The sequence below is a fragment of the Giraffa tippelskirchi genome, chromosome 3 (assembly GCF_054371585.1).
Source record: "Giraffa tippelskirchi isolate mGirTip1 chromosome 3, T2T-mGirTip1v1.2.pri, whole genome shotgun sequence".
Lineage (NCBI taxonomy): Eukaryota > Metazoa > Chordata > Mammalia > Artiodactyla > Giraffidae > Giraffa > Giraffa tippelskirchi.
In genome coordinates this window covers 164,428,760-164,450,034 of record NC_137277.1, presented here as the reverse complement: position 1 = coordinate 164,450,034, position 21,275 = coordinate 164,428,760, and the positions used below count along the sequence as shown (strand labels likewise).

Here is a 21,275-nt window from a genome sequence, read left to right as displayed (position 1 = left end):
TTGACCCCACCTGGGCGACCCCCTTTGGGCTCCCAACCTCTGTCTCTGCCTAGGGGTAATCTCCAAGGTAAAGCTTGGCAATTTGAACTTACTCCTGGGGTGAGGTGTATACCCTCAGCATAGCAGGAACTCCAGGTTGGCACTTGCTGCCCCCTAAACACACACTTCCCCCTCTAGTAGCCATCACTCTTCTGGGCAGTGCCCTGTCTCCCTGGCTTGCCCTTATTCTGTCACCAGTTCAACCCCCTCCTGTGAGAGTACTCTTTTCATTGGTCACCAACACTTTCCTGCGACACCGTCCCTCCCTCCTTTCAGGGTCCCCTGCCCCAGCAGGCGCGCAGAGGCCCCTGTGGCTGGGGGTCCCAGCTCTCCAGGAGGGCGGGGCATAAGGTGAGGGCTCACCTGGGCACGGAGGCAGCCAGCAGCAGTAGGAAGAAGAGGAGAGCGCAGAGCGCGGGCCGCGGCTGGGGCCGAGGTCGGAGCCGCAGCCAGGGGCAAGGGTGAGTGCTGCCCATCGCGCGCAGGCCGTGATGGGCCAGGAGTGGGGGGCTCACAGCCCGGTGGGACCGGCGAGCCAGGGGCGACGGCGCATGATCCGCGGGGGGTCGGGGCGGCTGCGACACACAGCTCCGACTCGGGTCACGGCTCTCGGAGCAGACGGTGCCCGCCTTCCTGCTCCATGGGGCAGCGCCCCCGGGCACCGCCCTCGGGGGGGGGGCGGCGGGCGGGCGGGTGCACCGGGCACCTCCTGGCACAGGGGTTCGGGGAATTTCCCGAGGCCCCCCTGCAACAACTCCTGGTGCCTCTTGAGTGTAAGGGGGGCCCGGAGGTGTTGTGGGCTAGGGAAGAGAGGCTGGGGTGCCGGGGAGCCCCCGAGCACAGCGCGGTGAGCCTGCGCTTCCGAGGGCTTGCGAGGCGGGCGGCTGGGTGGGGGGAGTTGGGGGGGGCGGCGCTGTCTGTGCCCGGCCCCACTGCCCAAAAGAGTGAGTGACTGTCCCGGCTCGGGGAGCTCGGCCGCCTCCCCTTTCCTCCCCACCACCCCCCGTGTCTCAGGGCTCTACCCCACGTGACGTCACGACGACGGGGGAGGGGGGCAGAGGCGTGTACTCCTCCCGAGGCCACTGTCTGCTCAGCATTGGGGTGGGAGCGGCGGTGCAGACCGTGAGGGGAGGGGCGGGGAGAAGAGGTGTTGGGGTCTGCGCGATCAGGCCCAGGGCGGTGCCAGTGAGCCGGCTGGCTGGTTTGTGTGGGAAGGTGTGTGTTACTGCGAGGTGTGTGCGCCCAGCTGAGCTGCAGCTGCTGGGGAGCCATCCCCCCCGCCACCCCCCCCCCCCGCATATACCCACCTGCAGGGGCTGGGAGGGGCTGGCCCTCTGCTTGCCTCCCCCACCTCAGGAGGGACTTCCCAGGTTTGGCTGCTGAGGCAGGTGTGGGGTCCTGCAGAGGGGATTGGCAGCCCCCTGGATCTCGCTCTTGTTGGCTGTGTGACTTTCAACAGGTGCCTCCTGGACACCAAGCCACCCTCTGCCTCAGTGAAATGAGGTTAATGAGACACATCTCATCTCATCAATGAGCCAGTGAAGGTAAAAGGCCTGGGATGCCAGTGAATGCTTGTCTGGGAGCAGAGCATCCAGGGGTGGCATGCCCTAAGAGGAGGGATTAGAGAGCCTTTTGATCCTAAAAGTATGCTTTGAGGTCATCTTATTTCATCCCCTTTTATTTCATAAGAAAATACTGAGGCTCAGAGAGGGTCATGACTTACTCAAGGTCACACAGCAAGTTAGTAGAAGAGCTGGATCAAAGCCCACTTGAGCATAGCAGCAGCGTCCCAACAGTGAGTCTTCCTTCCCCACACCCAGCCTGTAGATACCCCAGGTCTCACCTTGGCCCTGCCTCTTGGTCCTCTGGGAGCTCCTGAACACCAGCTTCTTGGCTCAGGGCCACTCCTCTCTGGGATCCTTTTCTGTCCTCACATCCCAGCTGAACACTAGGCTCGCCTAGTAGGATGAGTGTACTGGACCCGAGTAAGGGCCCAAAAGCCAGAGAGTTGGGGACAGAGGCTCCAGCTTCTGTTTCTGGTTCTAACCTGTGCCCTGATAGCAAAACCTATTCCCACTGTGGCCTTGACATCCCCCTCTGTAAAATGGGTACAAGCCTCTCACTCTAAACATGTGTCCCTCCCAACCTCACTGCCCCCCTCTCTGAAGAGAGCCCCTCCTGGCTTAAGGATAAACAACCAGAGCCTCTGGGCTCAGAGACAAAAAGGGGCCCATTCCTGGAATCGCTCCCCCTCTCCGGGGAATCGAACAGGAAGGGTGGGGCCTTCCCTGTCCCCAGACTGTCAGGTGGTGGGGACGGCCTGAGCAACAGCAGGCTGACGGCATCTCCCTCCTCCTCTCCCCCATCTCTGCCGGGAGCCACCGCAGCTGTCAGGAATTAAAGGCTTGAGGCTGCTGGGGGTGGGGTTGGGGCAGTGGGGGGAGCAGTCTGGCTGGACAGCAGGGAAACAGCCGGGGGCAGGAAGCAGTCTTCGTCAGCCAGAGCCGGGTTTGACCCCAGCCGCCCCCTGCCCTCTCCACTCTCCCCTACCAGGCTGCAGGAAGAGCGACAGCTTGGGTCTAAAGTTTGGGAAGGGTATGGGGAGGGGCAGGGCAGACCCAGTCTCAACCCAGGAAGGGGGCATGAGCCCAGAGTGGGAGAAGGCACCAGCAGGGACAAGCCAGACTGGGGAGCCATACTCCCATTGGCTGCTGGGGAAACAGGCCCAGAAAGGATCAAGCAATAGGTTCATAATCCAGGCTGCAGCCCTCCTTACTCCGCATCTAGCGCTCACACTAGCATGTCCCACGCTTGATGCATCGTATGCTTCCCCTGGGGTAGGCCATTGTGGGAAATTCCAATTCTGGGCTCTGTGAAGCTGAATCAGCCTTTCTAGAGGCAAGACCTGGGGGTCTGCAGTTCTAACCAATGTCTCAAGTGCTTTTCAAGGGGACCACATTTGGGAAATGCCACTGACCTGGTTTAGTGGCTGATTTTTTTTTTCCTTTGGCCTTCATCAGATGAAGATTGATCTCTTTGCTCCCTTACCCTCCACTATTCATGAAATACAGAAATGTAAGGGAGAGGGAGAAGACCCTGTCTTTGAAAACTCCAGAAAGCAAACAGTGCCCAAGCCTTGCTGGCACTCAAGCATGGCACTAGCCTGCTGTCATGAGGGTCCAGGAGTGCCCCGTCTGGGGTGCTTCTTCCTGGCCCCGGGAAGTGAGGGCTTATATGGGCCCATGGCCTTGGCATGTGTGAAGATGAAACCCTGAAAGGGTGTCTGCTGCTGGAGCCCCAACCCCACAGGACCCATGCCATGGGCAAGCCCCTATCAGCAGCCCCCAAGCCCCACCCTGGCCCTGCCCTGGGCTCTGGCCCTCAGCCTAACCCCAGCCCCCGCAGCCGCCACTGCCTGAGACCACAATTACAGGGGCCACTGGGGGTGGGGAGACCAGGGATGAAAGGCAGCGCCCGAGAATGGTTCCAGCTGTGGTGGCTCCTTCGGAGGTTGCGGGGAAGGGAGGGCCAGGGAGGCATCAGGGTGAGAACAGGTGGGACCCCCACCACCCCAGCTGAGCCCAGTCCAAGCTCAGTCCTGATGCTCTGCTGGAGAAGGTTAGCTTTGTGAAGAAGGGAGGGAAGGAGCCCCAGAGTGAAGAGGCAGCTCTTTGTCCTCTTGTCCAGGCCTCAGGGACCATGGCCCCCTCAGGAAGGTAAGGAAGGGGGAAGAGCCGGCAGCTCCAGTCTCCCAGACCCCTGTGTGTTAGGTCCGGAAGGGGAGGGGAAGAGCTTCCTGAGTCCTGGGCCTTCCTCCCCGCCTCCCCACCCTTCTGCCTGTTTGTTCCGGCGTTCCCTGATGTGGTCACGCACACATCTGGAGCGCCTCTGTGCTCTTCCCCCATCTCCCCAGTTCCACATGTCCCCCACCACTCAGCCAGCGGGGGACCTCGATGGCTCAGACTGTGCCTGAGGCTGGGCAGCTGGGTGAGCAAGACGGGGGAGGGGGGTGGTCATGGTGGTGGGGCATTTCTGAGCTCTGCTTCCAGCCCCCATCCCAGTCCTCAGTGCAATGAGGCAGAGCCACCTCTGAGCTTAAAGAGGACCAGGATAATGGTCAAAATGGTGCCTCCCGGGCTACCACTCTCACCTTTCATAGAAGGCAGTTCCCAGACTCCTACTGTAGTTCCCAGACTCCTACTGTAGTTCCCAGTCTCTACTGGTCACAGAAGATGGACGCTAACACACGAGTGCCCGTTCAAAGACTGCAAGCACTCTTACCATGTGCTATCAGGCACCCTCATTTCACAATGGGGAGACTGAGGCTCAGAGAGAGTAACTGACTTGGCCCAGCTCGAGGTGGCAAACTAGGCCTTTTTTCCCCCACTGTTATTGTGCTACTTCCACTGAATTCCTTTTAACCTACTAGGGGTGGTGTCAGTTTCTGCCACTGCCTCAGTTATCCTCCCTAGCATCACAGAAGAGGAAATCCAACATCCCACACCCCATTATCACCACTCCCCCAACACTCTGTACCAGAACCCGGCAGTAGAGACAGAGGCAGACATTCCAGCCCTACATCTGGGTCAGTCTAGAGGTCTCAGACAGTCTGGATCCCTAGCAGCTTGATCTAGCTGTCCGTGGGTCTCCTTACTTCCTTTCCATCCTACCCTCTGATACTGACAACTCTTTGAGTTCCCCAGATGTCCTGTAGGTCCTATCTGTGGACCGTGTTAATAGGGAAGCTGGGCTCTGTGCACCCTCTGGTGGCCTCTGAGAAAAGTGCGGGAGACTTTTTTTTTTAAACAGTGTTGTACCCAGCCAGGGAACTCGGGGGGGGGGGGGGGGGGGGAGGCAGTTGTTCAGTCGCTCAGTCTGTTCTGACTCTTTGCGACACGATGGACTGCAGCACACCAGGCTTCCCTGTCCTTCAATGTCTCCCGGAGCTTCCTCAAACTTATGTCCATTGAGTCAGTGATGCCATCCAACCATCTTGTCGTCCCCTTCTCCTCCTGCCTTCAGTCTTTCCCAGCATCAGGGTCTTTTCCAATGAGCAGGCTTTTTGCATCAGGTGGCCAAAGTATTGGAGCTTCAGCTTCAGCCGCAGTCCTTCCAATGAATAATCAGAGTTGATTTCCTTTAGAATTAATTGGTTTGATCTCCTTGCAGTCCAAATGACTCTCAAGAGTCTTCTCCAACATCACTGTTCAAAAGCATCAATTCTTTGGTGCTTAGCCTGGAAAAGGCAGACATGTGAATAAAAACCCTATCCTGTACAGTGCTTCGTTTTTCTTCCATGGGCCCACAATGTTGGCTCCACTCTCCCGCCTTGGTAAGTTAGCCAAATCCCTTAGTTCAAGAGATTCTGAGTCCGAATTCTTCATGATACTTCCCTGAAGCCCAGGTATTTGACTTGAGGGAGCCAGGAGGAAGAAGATTGGAAAAGAAAAAGAAAAGAAAACTCAAATGTCTTTTCCTTCTCACTGAAACCTGATATTCCCTCTCCATACAGGCTTCACTCCGAGGTGCCGATGTGATCTTTGAGAGCTGAACCAGGTGAGGTCACACAGGTGTGTGTAGGGGGTATTGTCAGGGGAGGGCCGATGCCCTGGAAGCCATGTAAAGGGTCTGTCATACCCAGGATGAGTTCCCCTTCCCTCTCTTTCGTTTGAAGAACTCTTCTCTCCTCACTGTGCCCCAATTCCCTGTGGTTCTAGGGGGGGCTACCAATGCCAGTCATGGTAGTACATTTCCCTGGACACTAGTTTTTTTTTTTTTCCTGCACTATGCAGCATGTGGAATCTTAGTTCCCACTGACTGGGCCCATGCCCCTTGCTTTGGGGGCATGGAGTCTTAACTACAAGACCTCCAGGGAAGTCCCCCCCCTTACACACCCTACCCTGCACTGTTACTAGTTCAAGGATAGGCAAGCGGGTCAAGTTGACCTGATCCCAGCTTCCTGAGGACTTCTGCTGGGAATCCATTCTTTTTTGATCTTTTTTTGGGTCAGAGGCACTAAGAATCTAAGAATGTAGACATAAGGATGCCATATAGAGGAAGTCTGTCTGCAGCAGGAGAAAATAAGGACAGTATGAAAAGAGAGACAGAGACAAGTAGAAACAATAGACCTCTCTCACCTTTCTCGGGGTGAGAGAGAGAGGTGACATCAATCATTTGGGCCCCTGGGCTCAGCAGTGCCTAAATTCAGACTTACCTGGACTTCCCAGGTATTTTTGTTGTTCAGTCGCTAAGTCATGTCCAGCTCTTTGCGACCCCATGGATTGCAGCACTCAGGCCTCCCTGTCCCTCACTATCTCCCAGAATTTGCCCAAGTTTATGTCCATTGAATCAGTGGTGCCATCCAACCATTTCCAGGTATGAGATCCACTAATTAATTCCCTTTGGCCTAAGTTAGTTTGAGTTGGGTATCTTCATTTATAGTCAAGGCCTGCCCAATGCCTGCAAAGCATCAGGTCTCTATCCCCTTTCTCACAGTAACTACCATTTATTAAATACAAACCTGACATAAATTATTGGATCAAATGATAAGTGCTTTGCATATCTCAAAGAATCCTCCTCAAAATTATATGAGGATGTGGATAGATTATGATGGGTGTAACAAGTTGCCCTTGTCCTACTGAGAATCCCACAGAGGAGCCTGGCAGGTCCATAGGGTCGCAAAGAACTGGACACGACCCAAGTGACTTAGCACACACTCAGCACATTGAGAAGTGGAGTCTGTTTCCTCTCCCCTTGAATTTTGGCCAGTTCTGTGACTCGTGTCAACCAAAAGGGAATGACAGTGATGCTGGGTACCTTCCAAGGCTGGACTCTAAGAAGACACTTGCAGTTTCTGCCTTCAAGTTTGGCACAGTATAATTTGAAATCCAGCTTTATGCTGAGGCTACCATGCTGTAAGGAAGCCCAAGCTAGTCACATGGAGAGAAGGAGGCTACTGGAGAAACTCTGGGACACTGGACATACATGAGTGAAGCCTTTTGGACTGTCCATCCCAGCAGAGCCACCAGCAGAATCAGCCAAGTGGATGACCACAACCAACAGCTCTGTCACAAAGAGCAGAACCACCCAGCTGAGTCCTGACAAATTCCTGACCTAAAGGATCATGAGGAGTAATTACTTTGGGATTGTTTGTTATGCAGCAATGGATAACTGAAACAATGATATTCCCATTGCATAGGTAAAGACACTGGGACTAAGATGGCCTATATCGTAAACTTCTAAGCAACAGCACTGGTTTCCAACCCAGAGTGCCTGAATCTAACGTTCATGCTTTGCTCTGCATACCTTGATGGGAGTCATTCTCCACAGCAGTTTTTGGACTGTGGGGGCATTGGGGGCTCCGAATCCCAGCCATTTGGCTATGCCCTCTTCCATTCTCTCTGGAGAAAGATAGGGGCCTTACCCTCAATTCTGGAAAACCCAGAACCCCAAACCTTCCTCTGTCCCTTTACCCTCACCATTAGCTTTCCACGAGGAATCAGAAAGGCAGAAATGTGGTTGTATACCAAGAGAAACCTTGGGACAGCTTTGCTTCACCTCTCTCTAAGTTTGATTGGAAATGCCATTCTAAGTTTTTTCATTGTTAGTGGGGGTGAAGTTAGTTTTGATGGCAACAAAATCTGATGTTACTAAGAACATTTTCATCACATTCTACCATTTATAAAGTTAACTTTTGAGTTTGGGTGGGCCTATAAGTCTACCCTCAAATTCCCCAGAAACAGAAAAACAGATAAATTCCCCCCACCCCGAATTAGGACAAGGGCTGACCTGAGAACTCAGTACACCACCAGGCTTCTGGTCCTCTTTCCCTAGATCCCCTCAGTCTGCTCATTAAAGGGGATCCCAGTTCTCCCCCACCTTGCAGATACAGACCCTAGATGTGTACCAGAGTGAACAAGAAGAATGCCAAGGGCGGCATCCGGCACTCTTCACCACCAGGAAGCCCAGTTCTGGAAGACAGATAGGGATCCAGGCGATGACCCCTGAGAGGCCCATTCTATCGAAACCATCTCCCTTTACTCACTCCTTTCAGAGCCTGTCCCCATGGCAGCCCCCCCTCCCAAACCCTGGGCCCAGGTTTAAATATCTTTATTGATATATCCTATTGGTTTAAATATCTTTATTGATACAAAACTCACCCACCCACACCATGGCCAGTAGTTCTGAGGAGCCCTACATCCAGAGGCCTAGAAACTGGCTCTTTGGTTTCCATCTGGGGGCTGAAGAGAGAGAGGCTCTATGTGGTCTCCTCATGAAGTCCCCGGGAGCCCCTGTCGGGTGGCTCCTTCAGTGCCCTGGGCCTTGATGAACTGGCGGCGTAAGTCTCAAGCCCCACCGCCTCGCAGTTTGCAGAGGCCTGGGAGGTGGACTTTCTCAGGGGGAAGCTGGGCCGAGGCAGCGCCCTCTGCTGGCCCCCAGAGGTCCCGCAGGTGCCGAGAGGCGGCTCCGCGCGCAGTTCCGGGTGCCGCGGTGGGTCAAAGGCAGAGGCTGAGCTCCTTGCGCACGCGGCAGCGGTGGCACTGCACCACGCAGCACCAGTGGAAGCGGCACAGGCAGTTCTCCTCGAGAAGCACGCTCTCCTGGCGGTGCCCGCGGCCGCAGCATAGCAGGTCGCAGCCGCTGAGGTCCGGGGCGCTGCTGTTGCAGGCGCGGCCGCGTGTGCCCGGAGAACCCGTGCGCCGGTTGGGGGCGCAGAAGTCGGGCGAGTCGGCGGCATAGAGCAGGTCAGCGCGGCCCGGCGGCTTGAGCGTGCGGACGGCGGGCAGCAGAGCCTTGCCATCGTTGGTGCCCATGACACGCGAGGCGCCGTGGAAGCGCTCGAGCAACCGCGCGCCCACCTCGCGGAACGGGGGCAGCTTCTGCCAGCAGGTGCGCAGCGCGCACGAGCCCGATAGCCCGTGGCACTTGCATTCGGTCCGCGTGTGGCTGCGCACGGCCTGCGGGGAGCAGAAGAGCGGGCGGATGGGAACAGATCCGGGAGGTGGGGCGCAGAAAGGCCCAGAGGACCAACAGAAAATAAGATAGGGGAGGGTGGTGAATGGAAGAAAGCAAAGAGAAGACCAAAAACAAACAAACAAAAAGCGAGAGCGCGCAAAGTGGGAAGGAAATCACGGCCCGACACCCGGGAGAGGAGGAGGAGGAATGATGGAGAAATGGGAGCAGTGGGGAGTGGAGGACAGTATGCAGTGTAGACATTCCAGGATCCAAAGCCAGGGAATGGGGGAGAAAGCGGAATGGACAGCAAGGGTGAGATTCTCCCTGGAGGGAGGGGGTAAAGGTGGCAGCTGTCGCACGGATTCCTCTTGCCAGCCAGCCTTCTCATTCCTGCTCTCAGGGCCCCAGGCAGAGCAGGCGGCCTAGGCTCTGTCTCTGCCACCCCTCCCCAACCCTTTCCGACAGGTATGTGGGCCTGTCTGGACGTTCCTCTCTGAGTCCCCTCTTCCCCCCCTGCCCAATGCCTCAGGCCAGAACCCTACAAGACATAGGATGTGGGGGTTCCCTGACACACCCTAGAATTGAAGCATAGGGTGCAGGAGGGCCCCTATGAATGCCCTACTGAGAACTGAAACCCAGGAGTCCTGCCCTTTATTTACCATTTATGTCTGAAGCTGGAATGGAAGACTCACAACCCTGCTAGAGATTTATGGGGTCAGATGCCCCAGGAAGATCATTTCCGGAAGCTCAGAGTCCAGGGGCCAACCTTATCTACAGTCTTGAACGTCTATGGGCCCCCTCCCAGGCCCCTTCTCTTTCCCCCACCCCCTCCCAGGAACATCTGACTCAGACTGCTTCTTGTCCCTAAAAACGAGCTCCTGAGGCCCTCCTCATCGTAGAGGGAAGGGGAGAGGCTGCCAGGGGTCTGGGGAGGGACTGGTCTGGGGTTGCCAGGCAGCCAGTTGACAAGTGCCTAGACTGTCACAGCTTTCCTGGCCTCTGCCTGACCCCTCCTACCATCAGGATCCACTCTTCATCCTTCACTCCTTTCCAAGACCATTGTCCCTGGAGCTTCCTTCACTTCTCCCAGCTCCCCAACCTCCAGACCCCATACCTTTACTGGGCTTCTGTCCTTTCTCTCATCCTTGGCCTTGGTCTCCCTCCTCAGCCCCTGCCCTGGCAGCCCCTAGCCACCCAAGCTTTGCCCTACTTGTCCTGTCTCAGAAGTATGTCCTCCCTACCTGAGGTCCCTAAAGGCCCTGGGTCCTCTTCCCTGGGTGTCCCCTCCCTACCCTGCCCACTGGGCCATCAGCCCCTAGCCCTCCCAGGCCCGCCAAGTGACTCCCTCTTCTAGGTCAGTCACCTTGCCTCCCACTGGCCCAACCACACCCCCAGCCAATCTTCCCAAGTGGCCTCCCACACATTAACAAACTGTGTACCCCACTCACAGCCTTTCACAAACTCACTCCTCCTGATATACCACACTCTCCTACATCCTTTCATATTCACCCACACTCCCACATTTCCACACTCACACACGCGCAAGCTCTTATACGTGCCTGTCCCCACTCACCAGTCGGCCCGCCTCGTTGTTGTGAAGTTGCACCAACATACGGATGTCTCCGCGTCCCCGTTTGTGCTGCGCGTCCATGAAGAGCCTCGACTTCTCGTCCCCGAAGTCCACGTCATCGCCGCAGCCCCCCCACTCCCAGGCGGCGCTGCCGTCGGGGGACCCCGCTGGGCCGGGGGGCCCTGGGGTGCCTGGTAGGCCGGGGGGCCGGGGTGGGGCCCGGCCGCGGGGCGCCTGGCAGCCGCACTGCAGCAGCTCGCCCATGGAGCAGGCCTGCGTGACCGCGTGGCTGGCGCCCGCCGCCGTTATAGCAAACACGAAGGCCGTCTCCCGGATGTCTGCGGGGGCGGGGAGGGACGGTCAGACAGCAAGACTGGGGCTGGGTTCTGGGGCGCTGCGGTGGGCGCGAGGCAGCGTGGCGTGGGGCTGGGAGACAGGATCGGGCCGTGTCCTTTGACCGTGGAGGAAGTGGGGCTCCGTGGGCCTCCCCCCACCCCCACCCTCTCCTCTGACTTCCCCAACGGCGAGACAGCAGCCCCCTCCTGGGGTCCTCCCCACACTGACCCTGTTGCAGGATGCGCCCGAAGGCCTTGCTATGGCTGGAGCAGTTCCAGCGGCGGAAGCGGAACTGGAACTGGCATTCCCGAACCCCCAGCCGGGCGCCCCGCGCTAGCTCGGCCACCACTTCTGGCTCGGCCTGGCACAACTCAGCCTGCCGCCCTGCGAGCCGCCGGGCTTTCCTGCAGATGCTGGTAGGGTCCATGACCAAAGGGCTGCCCACGGCCCTGGGAAGTAAAGAACAGCAGACCATGGTTGTAACTCGAAGAGCTTGGGGGAGGGGGCGGGAGACCAGCCCCGCCCAGCCCACAGCCGGGAGCTGTGCCATGCGTCTTCCCCCACCAGCACCCCCAACTGAGATAGAGATTGTCCCACCTGGTTCTCTTACTATTCCGTGTGTGTGTGTGTGTGTGCGTGTATGTGTGTGTCCCCTCTGAGCTAGATTCTAGACTGAAATTGCCATAGAGCAAAGAGTCAGTATTATCCTTCTGTGTACACCTTCATTAATAAAAACCTTACAGGATTTTGACTCAAGGTGAAGGCATCTGGCACCAGGTAGCCCAAGGTTAAAATTCACCAGGCCTAACCCAAAAGGGAGAGGATGTTAACGGAAGGAAGATCAAGCAAGCCATCACGGGGCTTCCCTGGTGGTCCAGTGGTTAAGAATCAGCCTTGCAGCGCAGAGGACGGTAGTTTGATCTCTGGTCCTGGAAGATCCCACGTGCCTCTGAGCACCTAAGCCAGTGTGCAACAACTACTGAGCCCATGTGCTGCAACTACTGAAGCCTTCATACCCTAGAACCTCTGCTCTGCAACGAGAGAAGCCACTGTGATGAGAAGCCGGGCATGCTGAAACTAGAGAATAGCCCCTGCTCTCTACAACTAGAGAAAGCCCTCACACAGTAATGAAGACCCAGCACAGCCAAAAATAAAAATAATAAATAAATGCAATTAGGGGGAAAAAAAGTAAGCTATAAGCTGTCAAAGAAAAGAAGGTACATATCATAAAGAAATATAAAGAAAAGTAGACAGTATCAGAAAAGGATCTGGTCTTAGTGGACCACAGGCTGGTCTTGTGTTAGCTGATTAGCCCTGATGCTAGAAAGGTAGGGCAATCCCAGCAATACAGCAAGCCACGGTATGTTAGAGCGGTCAGGGAAGGGTGCCTTTGAGGAAAGTAACACCCCCTCTCTAGCCCAGATTTCTCCTTCTGTCAGATGCCCTCCCCCCCTCCCCCAATATCTCCCTGTTTCCCTGAGCAGGAGGAAGGCACTGGGGACTGAGTCTCTGAAGCCACGTTGTAAAGTAGATGACATTGACCCTTCTCCTGCCTCAGGGTCTGTGACCTTTCCAGAGCAAGATGGCAGCAAGCCAAGACCAGTGCATGGGGCAGGGATGGCAAGGTAGGTAACATAACTGATTGGGGAGGGGATGCTCCTTGGCTTGGTGGGTAAAGACCTTACCAGGAGTTCCACACATTTTCAGAAATCTCTCCATTCTCAGCCTTTGTTTCATCCGAGGCTAACACTTCCTTTTAGTAGCTGTACATCATACCCCTGAAGGTTCACTTGGCTGGGTATTCCTACCTGGAGGGGCCTACTTTAATTGGAATGCTCTTATTTCAGCACTTAGCTGAGATCTTTGTCTGGTAGGAATGAGTAGGTAGAGCATTTAGACTGAGGGTAATTTGAAACCACTCAAAAGCCTTTAGCAGGGGGTGGAATAAGATTTTGGGTGGGGAGAAGCAACACCACGAGAAAGAAAACGTGGAGGAAAATGTTGGTAGATATGTGCCAAAGGTCAAGGTGGCCTACTTTTCAGCTTAGCTTTAGTGCACATCCACCCCACTGTCCCCATTTGCTCCACAAGTAGGGGCTGCCCAGGCATGTTCTGGGCCCACAACAATGAGATGTAATGGCTTAAATAGCAGCAGGAGGAATTTAAGTCTTAAGGCAGAACTTCTCTCACTGAGGACTGAGATGCTTAAAGACATGATTGCAGGAAGATGTGTAAGCTCAATCCTTGAGCTCAGTCCTCAATCCTGTAAAGTCTCCTTCTACACTCCACCCCACCCACATCACCACCCTGTCCGATCAATGTCATCACCTCTACCCCAGTAGTCCAGGAACCAAAACTCTCCCCTCAGTGGAGAGACTCATAATCCAAACCCGCCTGCCTCCATGCTTAGGACCTGCCATCACTGCATTCCCACTGTACCTGGGAAGGTCCAGCCCCAACCCTTTTGCATCGCTAGAAAAGTAATAGATGGATCAGGGGCAAGTGGGCCAAGGGTTGGAAAACCTCTGGCTGTACAAGTTGATCAGTCTCTATCTATCTTTATTTCTATCGATCTATTTATCCCCCTTCTACTTACTTATCCCATTTCATTACAAAAATAATTGGGAGCAACTTCCAGTATGGTTGTACAAGGTTGGTAAAGAAGACTATGGAGCACCTTGAGAGTTAGGACTGTTACTTTGTTTCCCATGGCAGATTTTTAGCTGCTTAATTTGTATTTCCCCTCCAATTTTTGTTATGAAAGTTTGCATATTGTGAATGATTACTATGTTTCTCCAATGAATACCATCCAATACATGTTTTCGAGTGAATGAAGGAGCCATCTAAGGAGAAGGTCCTCACTTGAACCCTGTCCACATGTGGCTTCATGACTCCTAATTAGCTTCCAGAAACATTTTCTTTCTCCCCAGCTGGATTCAGAGGCAGGGAAACAGGCCTCCACACAGCCATCCAGTTCCTCTTCTGCCACCTGCATGTTGAGAACGCTACCTTGGAGCCTGGGACCCTGTAAACCCGTCTTCCCCACTCCACCCCCAAGCTGCCAAGTTCCCCAGTCTCCCCTCCCCAATCCTGCCCTCTGCTAACTCCCTACTTTCCCAAGGCTGACTGGCCTTATCTTCCCAAGGTTACTCTGCCCCATCCCGCTTCTCTCCCCCCTCTGCTCTGGGGAAGTAGGAGAGGGTGGGGTATGCAGGAGAGAAAGCGAAAGAACCTCTTGACCTTGTCTTTTTCCCAGAAGCTTGAGATAGGAGAGGAATCAGGAGGAGCACGATAGGCAGGGCCCCCCAGGAGGTGGGGCTGGCCCCGCACAGGGTTGAGGGGCTGCCCTGGAGTCAGTTTCTGGTCCGGGTCTGGCTCCTCAGGCTGGCTGGCTGCCTGGGAACTAGACTTGTTTACAAGCTGGTCAGGAGGAGGGATGGGCAATAGTAGCAGCTAGAATCCCAAGGGACCAGCTTGCTCCCTGCCCTCCTGTCCTCACTCCCATCTTCAAGTCACAGGAAAGGAAACTCCAGAAGGGGACAGGCAGGGAAGTGTTGGGCAAAACACCAGCCCTCACATTTGTACTCTGGTCTCTGTCTACTCTGGGTGAGCTGAGCTATGCTGAGCAAGTCAGTTTCCTCTCTGGGTGTCAGGAAGATAAGGAGTTGGCAAGACAGACTTGAAAAGTCTCTCTAACTTTATCACCATCTTTAACCGAATCACAGAATAACTCCCCCATCTCCCCTCTTCCTTTGCCCTCCTTCCTTCCCCTCTGCTTGCTTAGGGACTGAACTCTGCTTTGGGGGCCTCTGAGTTAGCATTGGCCTGAGATCAGCCTAGGGAAGAGGTGCCTGTCTGGAAGTATCTGTGTGTTGGGTGGGGGCTAGTGGCTGGAGCGCAGTGGTGGTAGGAAACAGATAATATGCAGGATCTGAGATCCTAAACAAATAGCCGCTCCTGGGCATAGAAAAAACAAAGCTAGCCCTAAAAGAAATCAGTACATAGACAAGAAAGAACAAGCCTGGGTTTGGCCATTCTAGCTGGCTTGGCCTCCTGTGCCAAGATCTCCCTCCCAGGGACCTCGGTTGGTAAAATAAGTAGCCAAATGAGGTGGCATTAGGGGGCAGCCAGTTCCTACTGGCAGCATCTGCGAATCTAAGCCTTGGAGGCCTGCGTTTCTGACCTAACCTAGCTTTCCATGCCTGGATTCAGAGGGTGGAAGATTTTCTAGTCCACCTCCACCCACCTCACCCTTATTGTACAGGCAAGCAAGATGAAAAGAGAGGGGACTGACGCTGGCCATTCAATGGGGGAATCCCCATAGCAAGAAATTTAGGCGAATATTTTAAAAACCAAAGGGACTGGAGGAAAGAGCCCTCTTGCCCCAAGGGCTTCTGATACCTCAGGGGCTCTTGCATACTGTCCTCCACATGGTCCTTAGTCTGATCAGAGTTGGCTGACTGCATCCATCCCAGATCACACCGCTAAGTTTCCGGACTCAGAGGCACCCCCACTTCCTCACCCCTAAGTCATCCAAATCTCACACAGCATCTCTCCAAACTTGCCTCAGATCCCACCTGCTCTGGTGGGCCCCAGCCCTCAATGACCTCCCCCACCTGCCTCACTCTTCGTGTCACTCCTGGTGTGTGTGTGGGGGTATTGTTTGTCATCCTGGCCAGTGGCATAATTGTTTTGTCACATCTTCTTATCTTATCTTTCCAATTAGATATAAACTCATTCCAGACAAAGATCTCAGGGAGAAGTATAATGTCATTAGCAGAACACAACTCAGGGCCTTGAGAATCCATCGGACTTGGGTTTGGATCTGGGCTCTGCCATTTGCTGGTTCCACGATGTTAGTAAGCCCCTAGCCAGGGAGGTTGGCACTTAGCCTTTGTTGAATGGATGAGGAAACTTAACCTTCTGAACCTCAGTGTCCTCAACTGTAAAGTGGAAATAAATAATAATACCCGCCTACTTCTCAGGTTACATGATGAAAAGAGCCTGTCCAGAGAGTAGGCTTCCACAAGTGTCTTTCCATGGGTGACTTCCCATTCACACCCTTAATTATCTCCTGGGCCTGCACAGTGCACAGCAATCAGGCAACATGTGTGAATTCCTGAGAACAGGCTTTGCTCCAACTCTCCTTAGCCTGGATCCCAGTATCTCCTCTTCCCCTGCCAGTCTAACCCATGGACCAGGAGCACCCTCCAAGATCCCCCCACCCCCTGCCTCCCTTCTCCAGCCAGCGCTCCTGGGTGGATTCTTGAGGCCAAAAGGATCACAGACCTTTCTGATGTCTGCTCCCCTAAAGGGTCTCATAGCCAAATCCCCACTAGTTCCTTGCACTCATTCCCGGTACTCCTTAGTCTGACCCTCAGCTCCCAAGAGCCAGCAGAGGGAGCCCTGAGCCCTGGGGCTGTGGGTGGGGGCTGCACAGGGGTGGGGGAGGTGGGTGGTGGAGAAGGGGTAGAAAAATGTTGCCTGACGGCTGGGCTGCCGAGGAGGCTGGGCCCGGGCCTGTGCCCGGCCCGCCTGTCCTGTCCTGCTCTGTCTAACTCAGTAATTACTGTTCCCCCTCCCCCAGTCCCTACCCCCACCCCAACCACCACATCAAAGTCAGTAATGCCCCAGCTCCATTAACCCCTACCTCCCCACTGCCCACCGCCCACCCCATTCCATGGATCCCTACCCCCCTGGCCCAACTGGGTTCTCTCTGCCCAGTCCCGGGTGCTGCCCTTCCCAACTCCTCACAGTTCTCCCCTGGCAGGGGCTTTCCCTGCCCTGAATGACTTCCCCACACAAGATGGCTTGCTGCTGGTCAGAGGCCTGGACTCAATGCCCATCCACTGGATATCCTTCAGAGAGTCTGTCCTGTGCCATCTGCTCTCCTATACCGAAGTGGTGAAGCACTGTGAGAAGGGGAGGACTGGGGGAGCAGAAGGGTCCTGTGCAAGGCCCTGTACCCCTTTCCTGACCCCTATCCCTACTGCACACCAGGACGCGGTACTCAGCAGGAGGTGGACTCCTGGTCCCCAGCCCTCAGCTACTTGCATTCTGGGTGGCCTTGGGCAAGTCACCTCCTGTCCCTGAACTTTGCTAGACTTTTCTCACTGAGAGTGAGAAGATTGGGCCAGATGATCTGTAAGGTCCTTTCTAAATCTAATTTCTGGATTAAGCAGAGGGCTCCAAGCTGGAGGAAACAGCCAAAGAGACCAAGTGGAAAGTGGGTGAGGTACTTGCCCAGCGACCTTTCCCTCCCCGTGCTCCTCCTCAGGCAGTCCAGGGGAAGCACCCAGGGCCTCGCCCCACCCTGGCCCTGGCAGGAAGGAGGGTGCAGGCTAGAGGGCGCTCTCCCCACTCCCTGGGGACAGGCTTCTGTGTTCCTGAGCACCTCCTGCCTGGCTGGCTGGGTGCCCTACCACCAGCCTGACTGCAGCCTGGCTGCCTGCACCCCCCCCACCCCCCTACCCCCGCCTCATCCCCTCCACCACTGCATTTCTTCATCAAAGTACACATTCTGGAATCCCCCTGGCTGGGCCCTGATGATCAAGCCTCCCGCTGACTTCCCCCCCCAACTCCCGCTCCCACCCAACTCCTGGCTTCCGATGAGAATGGGGCAGGAGGGGACTGCACTCCCCGGGAAATGTCACAGTGCCAGGACTCTGGTGGGCTCAGGGCATGCTCTGGCCTGGACCAAGCCAGCCTCCTTTTGCCCCTGCCCTTTTCTACTCACAGCCCCATTGTCTCCCTCCAGGGGAAGCTGCCAAGGCGAGGGGGGGAGTGGTGGCTGGGAGGGGAGGCCTGGATGGCCACCCTACCCTCACCATCCACCCCATCCTAAGCTTGTGGGAGCCAGCAACAGGACTGCCCATGAAGGATCAGGGGCCCCAGAGAAAGAGAGGATGGGAAGGGGTGGTGGGAGTAACTGGAAAGCCTAGGTGTCAGGAAGAGGCCTGGGTCCTTTCCCTGCCTCCCTGAGGGGCCAGAGCAGACCAGCGCCTGATTCCTTTTTCCATAGGGAAGATGAGATGGGGGAAGGGAGTGAGACCAAGTGGTGCTTTTCCTAGTGGAACAATGGGAGGGCTAGTTTCTTTCATAGAAAATATCAAATGGAAAGAGGAAAGGAGAAGAAGGGAGATTGATTTGGCTATTCTGTAAGAGTGAGCTATTTTCTACATCCACTGATTGAAGGTATAAATAAAGATGGACCAGATATTGAGAAGAACTTCCTGGGGGAGGATGAGAAGGAGGCAGAGAGCAGGATGGGAGGGCTGGGAGCTGATGACTAGGATAGGATCTGTCAGGGCCAGAGCATAAGCTGGATAGCCTGGAGGCAGTAAGCTGGACGAGATGACCTCAAGAGAGCCTGGCCAATGTCCTGGAATCTGGGATTTTGTGATTCACAAAGATATGGTTACAGATGAGAGAGAGACAGACAGAGGTCAGAGGCAGAGTTTAGAAAGCACTGGAGAAGGGGGGGGCGGGAAAGAAGGGGGGAGGAGGGAAGAAATTGGAAGGGGAAACTTCTGGGGGACCTAGACCCTAAGGCCTGGGCCACGCCCCTCCAGGGCCCTCCTTTCCTAACCAGGACAGTCTGGTCACTCAGAGTTCCTGGGGAACTATGTCTTCCCAGCCTGGCTGCTGCTAGAATGACAGCATGGACTGCAATGGGCTGCTGTGAGGTCAGCCACTTTTCTGTTCACCGCTGGAGCTCCGGCCTGGTCAGTGTTCTCTGAGAAGCAGAAAGAAAGCCAACCAGTCCTAGACATCAGGGAGCAGCCCGGATGTTTCTGGCCTGAAGAAGCTCTTGCTTCAGGTGAAGCCTCAGGTGTGGGGACAGCCTCTCCAAAGTATCTGAGTAAGCCAGTTGCCAGACACCTTATCATTCCAACTACTCACTCTTCACTCGGCTTGCCCTGCAGCTGTGGCCATGAAGGCCTCTGTGTTCTTCCACACCTGCCCTCCTCCCCTCCTCCCCCACTCCCTCCTTTCCAGCTTCAGGGTCAGTCTCCAAGGGATGAGGTCTCACTTCCTCTGGCATAGCTCCCACCCAGCAGCCCATCCCAAACGAAGGAGCCACCATGGACACAAACCCCAGCAGAACTCCATACAGCTGTCCCCAGTACCTTTAGTCTCCAGGGCCCTAAAGACAAAGGCTCTGCCTCCCAGGAGCAGGGAAAGGGGACTCAAGAGGAGAGGGCAGTCAGTGAAATGCCTAACTGGCATAGTGTCCAGTGCATGGAGTGCAGTGAGAGCATAGAGAAGGCAAGGAAGGGAAGACAGAGGGGCAGCTTCATGGAGGAAGTGGTTTTTTTAAGTGCAAGGATGATAAAATTGGGACAAATAGTAGGGGGTGGAGTGGGGTGGGGAAGGAAGGCAACAGCCCTGGGAGAGACCTCTGCTCCATACTTTGAGAAAGGGCAAAGTTAGGACAGGGGTGTTTGGGGAATAAGAGATAGAGATCCCCTTGCAAAATTTTGCTAGAGACCCTAGATTTTAATTTAAATTGATCCCCTTTTCACCCATGGGGATTCTGGCCAGAACCTGGGATGTGGAGGAGAGGAATTACATTTAGGAGCACCTCCCAACGTCAGATTATGTTGTAGGTCATCCCACCCAATCCTCCTATCAAGCCTTCCAGGTAGGAGGACTGACTGCCTTTCTTACAGTTGAGACATCGGGGAGCAGGGAGAAGTGACTTGCCCAAGGTCATAGGCTTGACAATGGGGGAAGATGAGATCGCAGGTCTCTTTATTTCAAAGCTGCTACTGCATTATTCTAAGTCAGGATCCAAGGACGCATGTTCCCTAGCCGGGACCTAGGTCGCCCTGGCTTGGCCCCCTCACTGACACCCTGAGGGACTTCTCTCCTACATCATGGAAGTGGGATCGTGGCCAGCAGCTCCCTGTGTGGGCATCCAGCTATCTTCCTAGAAAAGAGGGAACTGCCTGCCCCACCCCTGCTTCCAATCCCCGGGTGGGAGAGGAGTGGAGGGTAGAGAATCCAGCCAATGACATGGCGATATGCAAATAGACAAGGTTTTGACTCGTTAAGATTGGCTAATGCACCAGCGGTATCATCCAAGTCCCTCCTCTCTAAACACAGCTATTCCGGGCGGGCCCTTGCTGCTCCCAAGACTGTGAAGGGGAAAAAAAAGTCTACGGGATCTGGATCGCTGAGCGGTCCCGGCCGGGCACCCACCTCCCCAACCTCTATCCATCCCGCAAGACTCCAAGTTCCCGCAACCTCAGCTGCCTATGTGTCTGCTCTAGCTAGGGCAGTCTTGGAAGTCGACCCCATCCCTCGGCTGGCCAGGCCTTGCTCCCTTCCACCAGGACCCTCCACGATTCCCAGCAGCCAAGTTTTTCATCCATGACCTCTACATCTGGAAGGGCCAGGAGCTTGGGTCCTTTCCCTACCTTTCCTCCTCTTTGCTCGGGGAGGAGAAAGTAGAGAAAGCGAAGGTTCTGACTCAGTTTCTCCCTTTACGCTCCCTTTCCCGCCCCTACCACCCATTCTGAAGGAGCCCAGAGAGAAGCTGGTGGGTTTGTGGGTAAAGTGGGGCGGGAAAAGGCAGCTGCTTGACTCTCCCTGCCAGTGGCTTCCCACCTTGTTCTTCTCTTTCCCCCAAATTCATCCTCTCTCTCTTAAATCCAAAGCCGTCTTAACACACACTCTTTTATTCGGATCTCAGACTACAGATCTTGCCCCCATTTCCCCGTATCTCTTTCCTACCCATCCACTGATTCCTCGGTGACCTGAATTGAGCGCGTAACCTGCGGTGGGGGTGGGACACAGGAGGAGGAAATACAGTAGAATGTAGGGAGGGGGGGCAGGGGGTGTGTGGGCACGTCTAAGTGGCAGTTCAGAAATGCCCCTAGAGGAGGTCGGCAGGAGCGGCACACACCTCCCCCTCGCGTCTCCAGCTGCCGAGGGGCTGGGCTCCGCGCACAGGTAGAGCCGGGAGGCGGCAGGAGCGCGATCCGGAGCCCCACCTTCGGCCCCGAGGTCCCCGTGTCCGAGCTCCAGGGGCCCCGCTGGGGCAGCCAGGCGCAGCACTCACCACCACAGTCCGCCGACGTGCGCCGGACACAGGAGCAGCAGCAGGAGCAGCCCCAGGCGGGAGGGCGCGGGCGGCTGCATCGTGACAGCTTTAGGGCCGGTGGGTGCGGGCAGGGCGCGAGGCTGAGAGGCCAGCCGCTGCGGCGGGGGCCCGGGCTTCAGGGCGATCGCGGCGGCGGCCGGGAGACGATGGCTCCGGCGGCGGCGGCGGCGGCGGCGGCGGCGGCGGCGGCGGCGGCGGGGGGGCCCATCCCGAGCGAGGAGGGCGCGGCGGAGGCGGAGAGCGGACGGGGCAGCCAGAGCCTGTGTC

At 55.8% G+C, this 21,275-nt stretch overlaps 2 protein-coding genes and 1 long non-coding RNA gene across 4 annotated transcripts in view; 1 reads left to right on the top strand and 2 right to left on the bottom strand.

The window, feature by feature from the left end:
• WNT10A (Wnt family member 10A) overlaps window positions 1–636 on the bottom strand; it is a 13,014-nt gene extending 12,378 nt beyond the window's left edge. Inside the window, exon 1 of one of the 2 annotated variants that reach the window (XM_081584093.1) lies at window positions 93–636. In XM_081584093.1, coding sequence (XP_081440219.1) covers window positions 93–184 — 92 coding nt within the window. In that variant the 5' untranslated portion in view covers window positions 185–636. The remainder of the gene's footprint in view (window positions 1–92) is intronic. The other variant, XM_081584092.1, reaches the window with a different exon arrangement.
• Window positions 324–8,871, top strand: LOC145543229 (uncharacterized). Its single transcript, XR_014080560.1, has 4 exons — window positions 324–500; window positions 1,499–1,583; window positions 5,552–5,595; window positions 6,808–8,871. It is a non-coding gene; the product is annotated as an uncharacterized LOC145543229 (long non-coding RNA).
• WNT6 (Wnt family member 6) lies at window positions 8,165–21,275 on the bottom strand. Its single transcript, XM_081584095.1, has 4 exons — window positions 20,967–21,275; window positions 11,129–11,349; window positions 10,568–10,902; window positions 8,165–8,996 (listed from the first exon to the last, which is right to left on the bottom strand). The coding sequence occupies exons 1-4, from the start codon at window positions 21,044–21,046 to the stop codon at window positions 8,535–8,537; spliced, it is 1,098 nt and encodes a 365-aa protein (XP_081440221.1). The 5' UTR covers window positions 21,047–21,275; the 3' UTR covers window positions 8,165–8,534.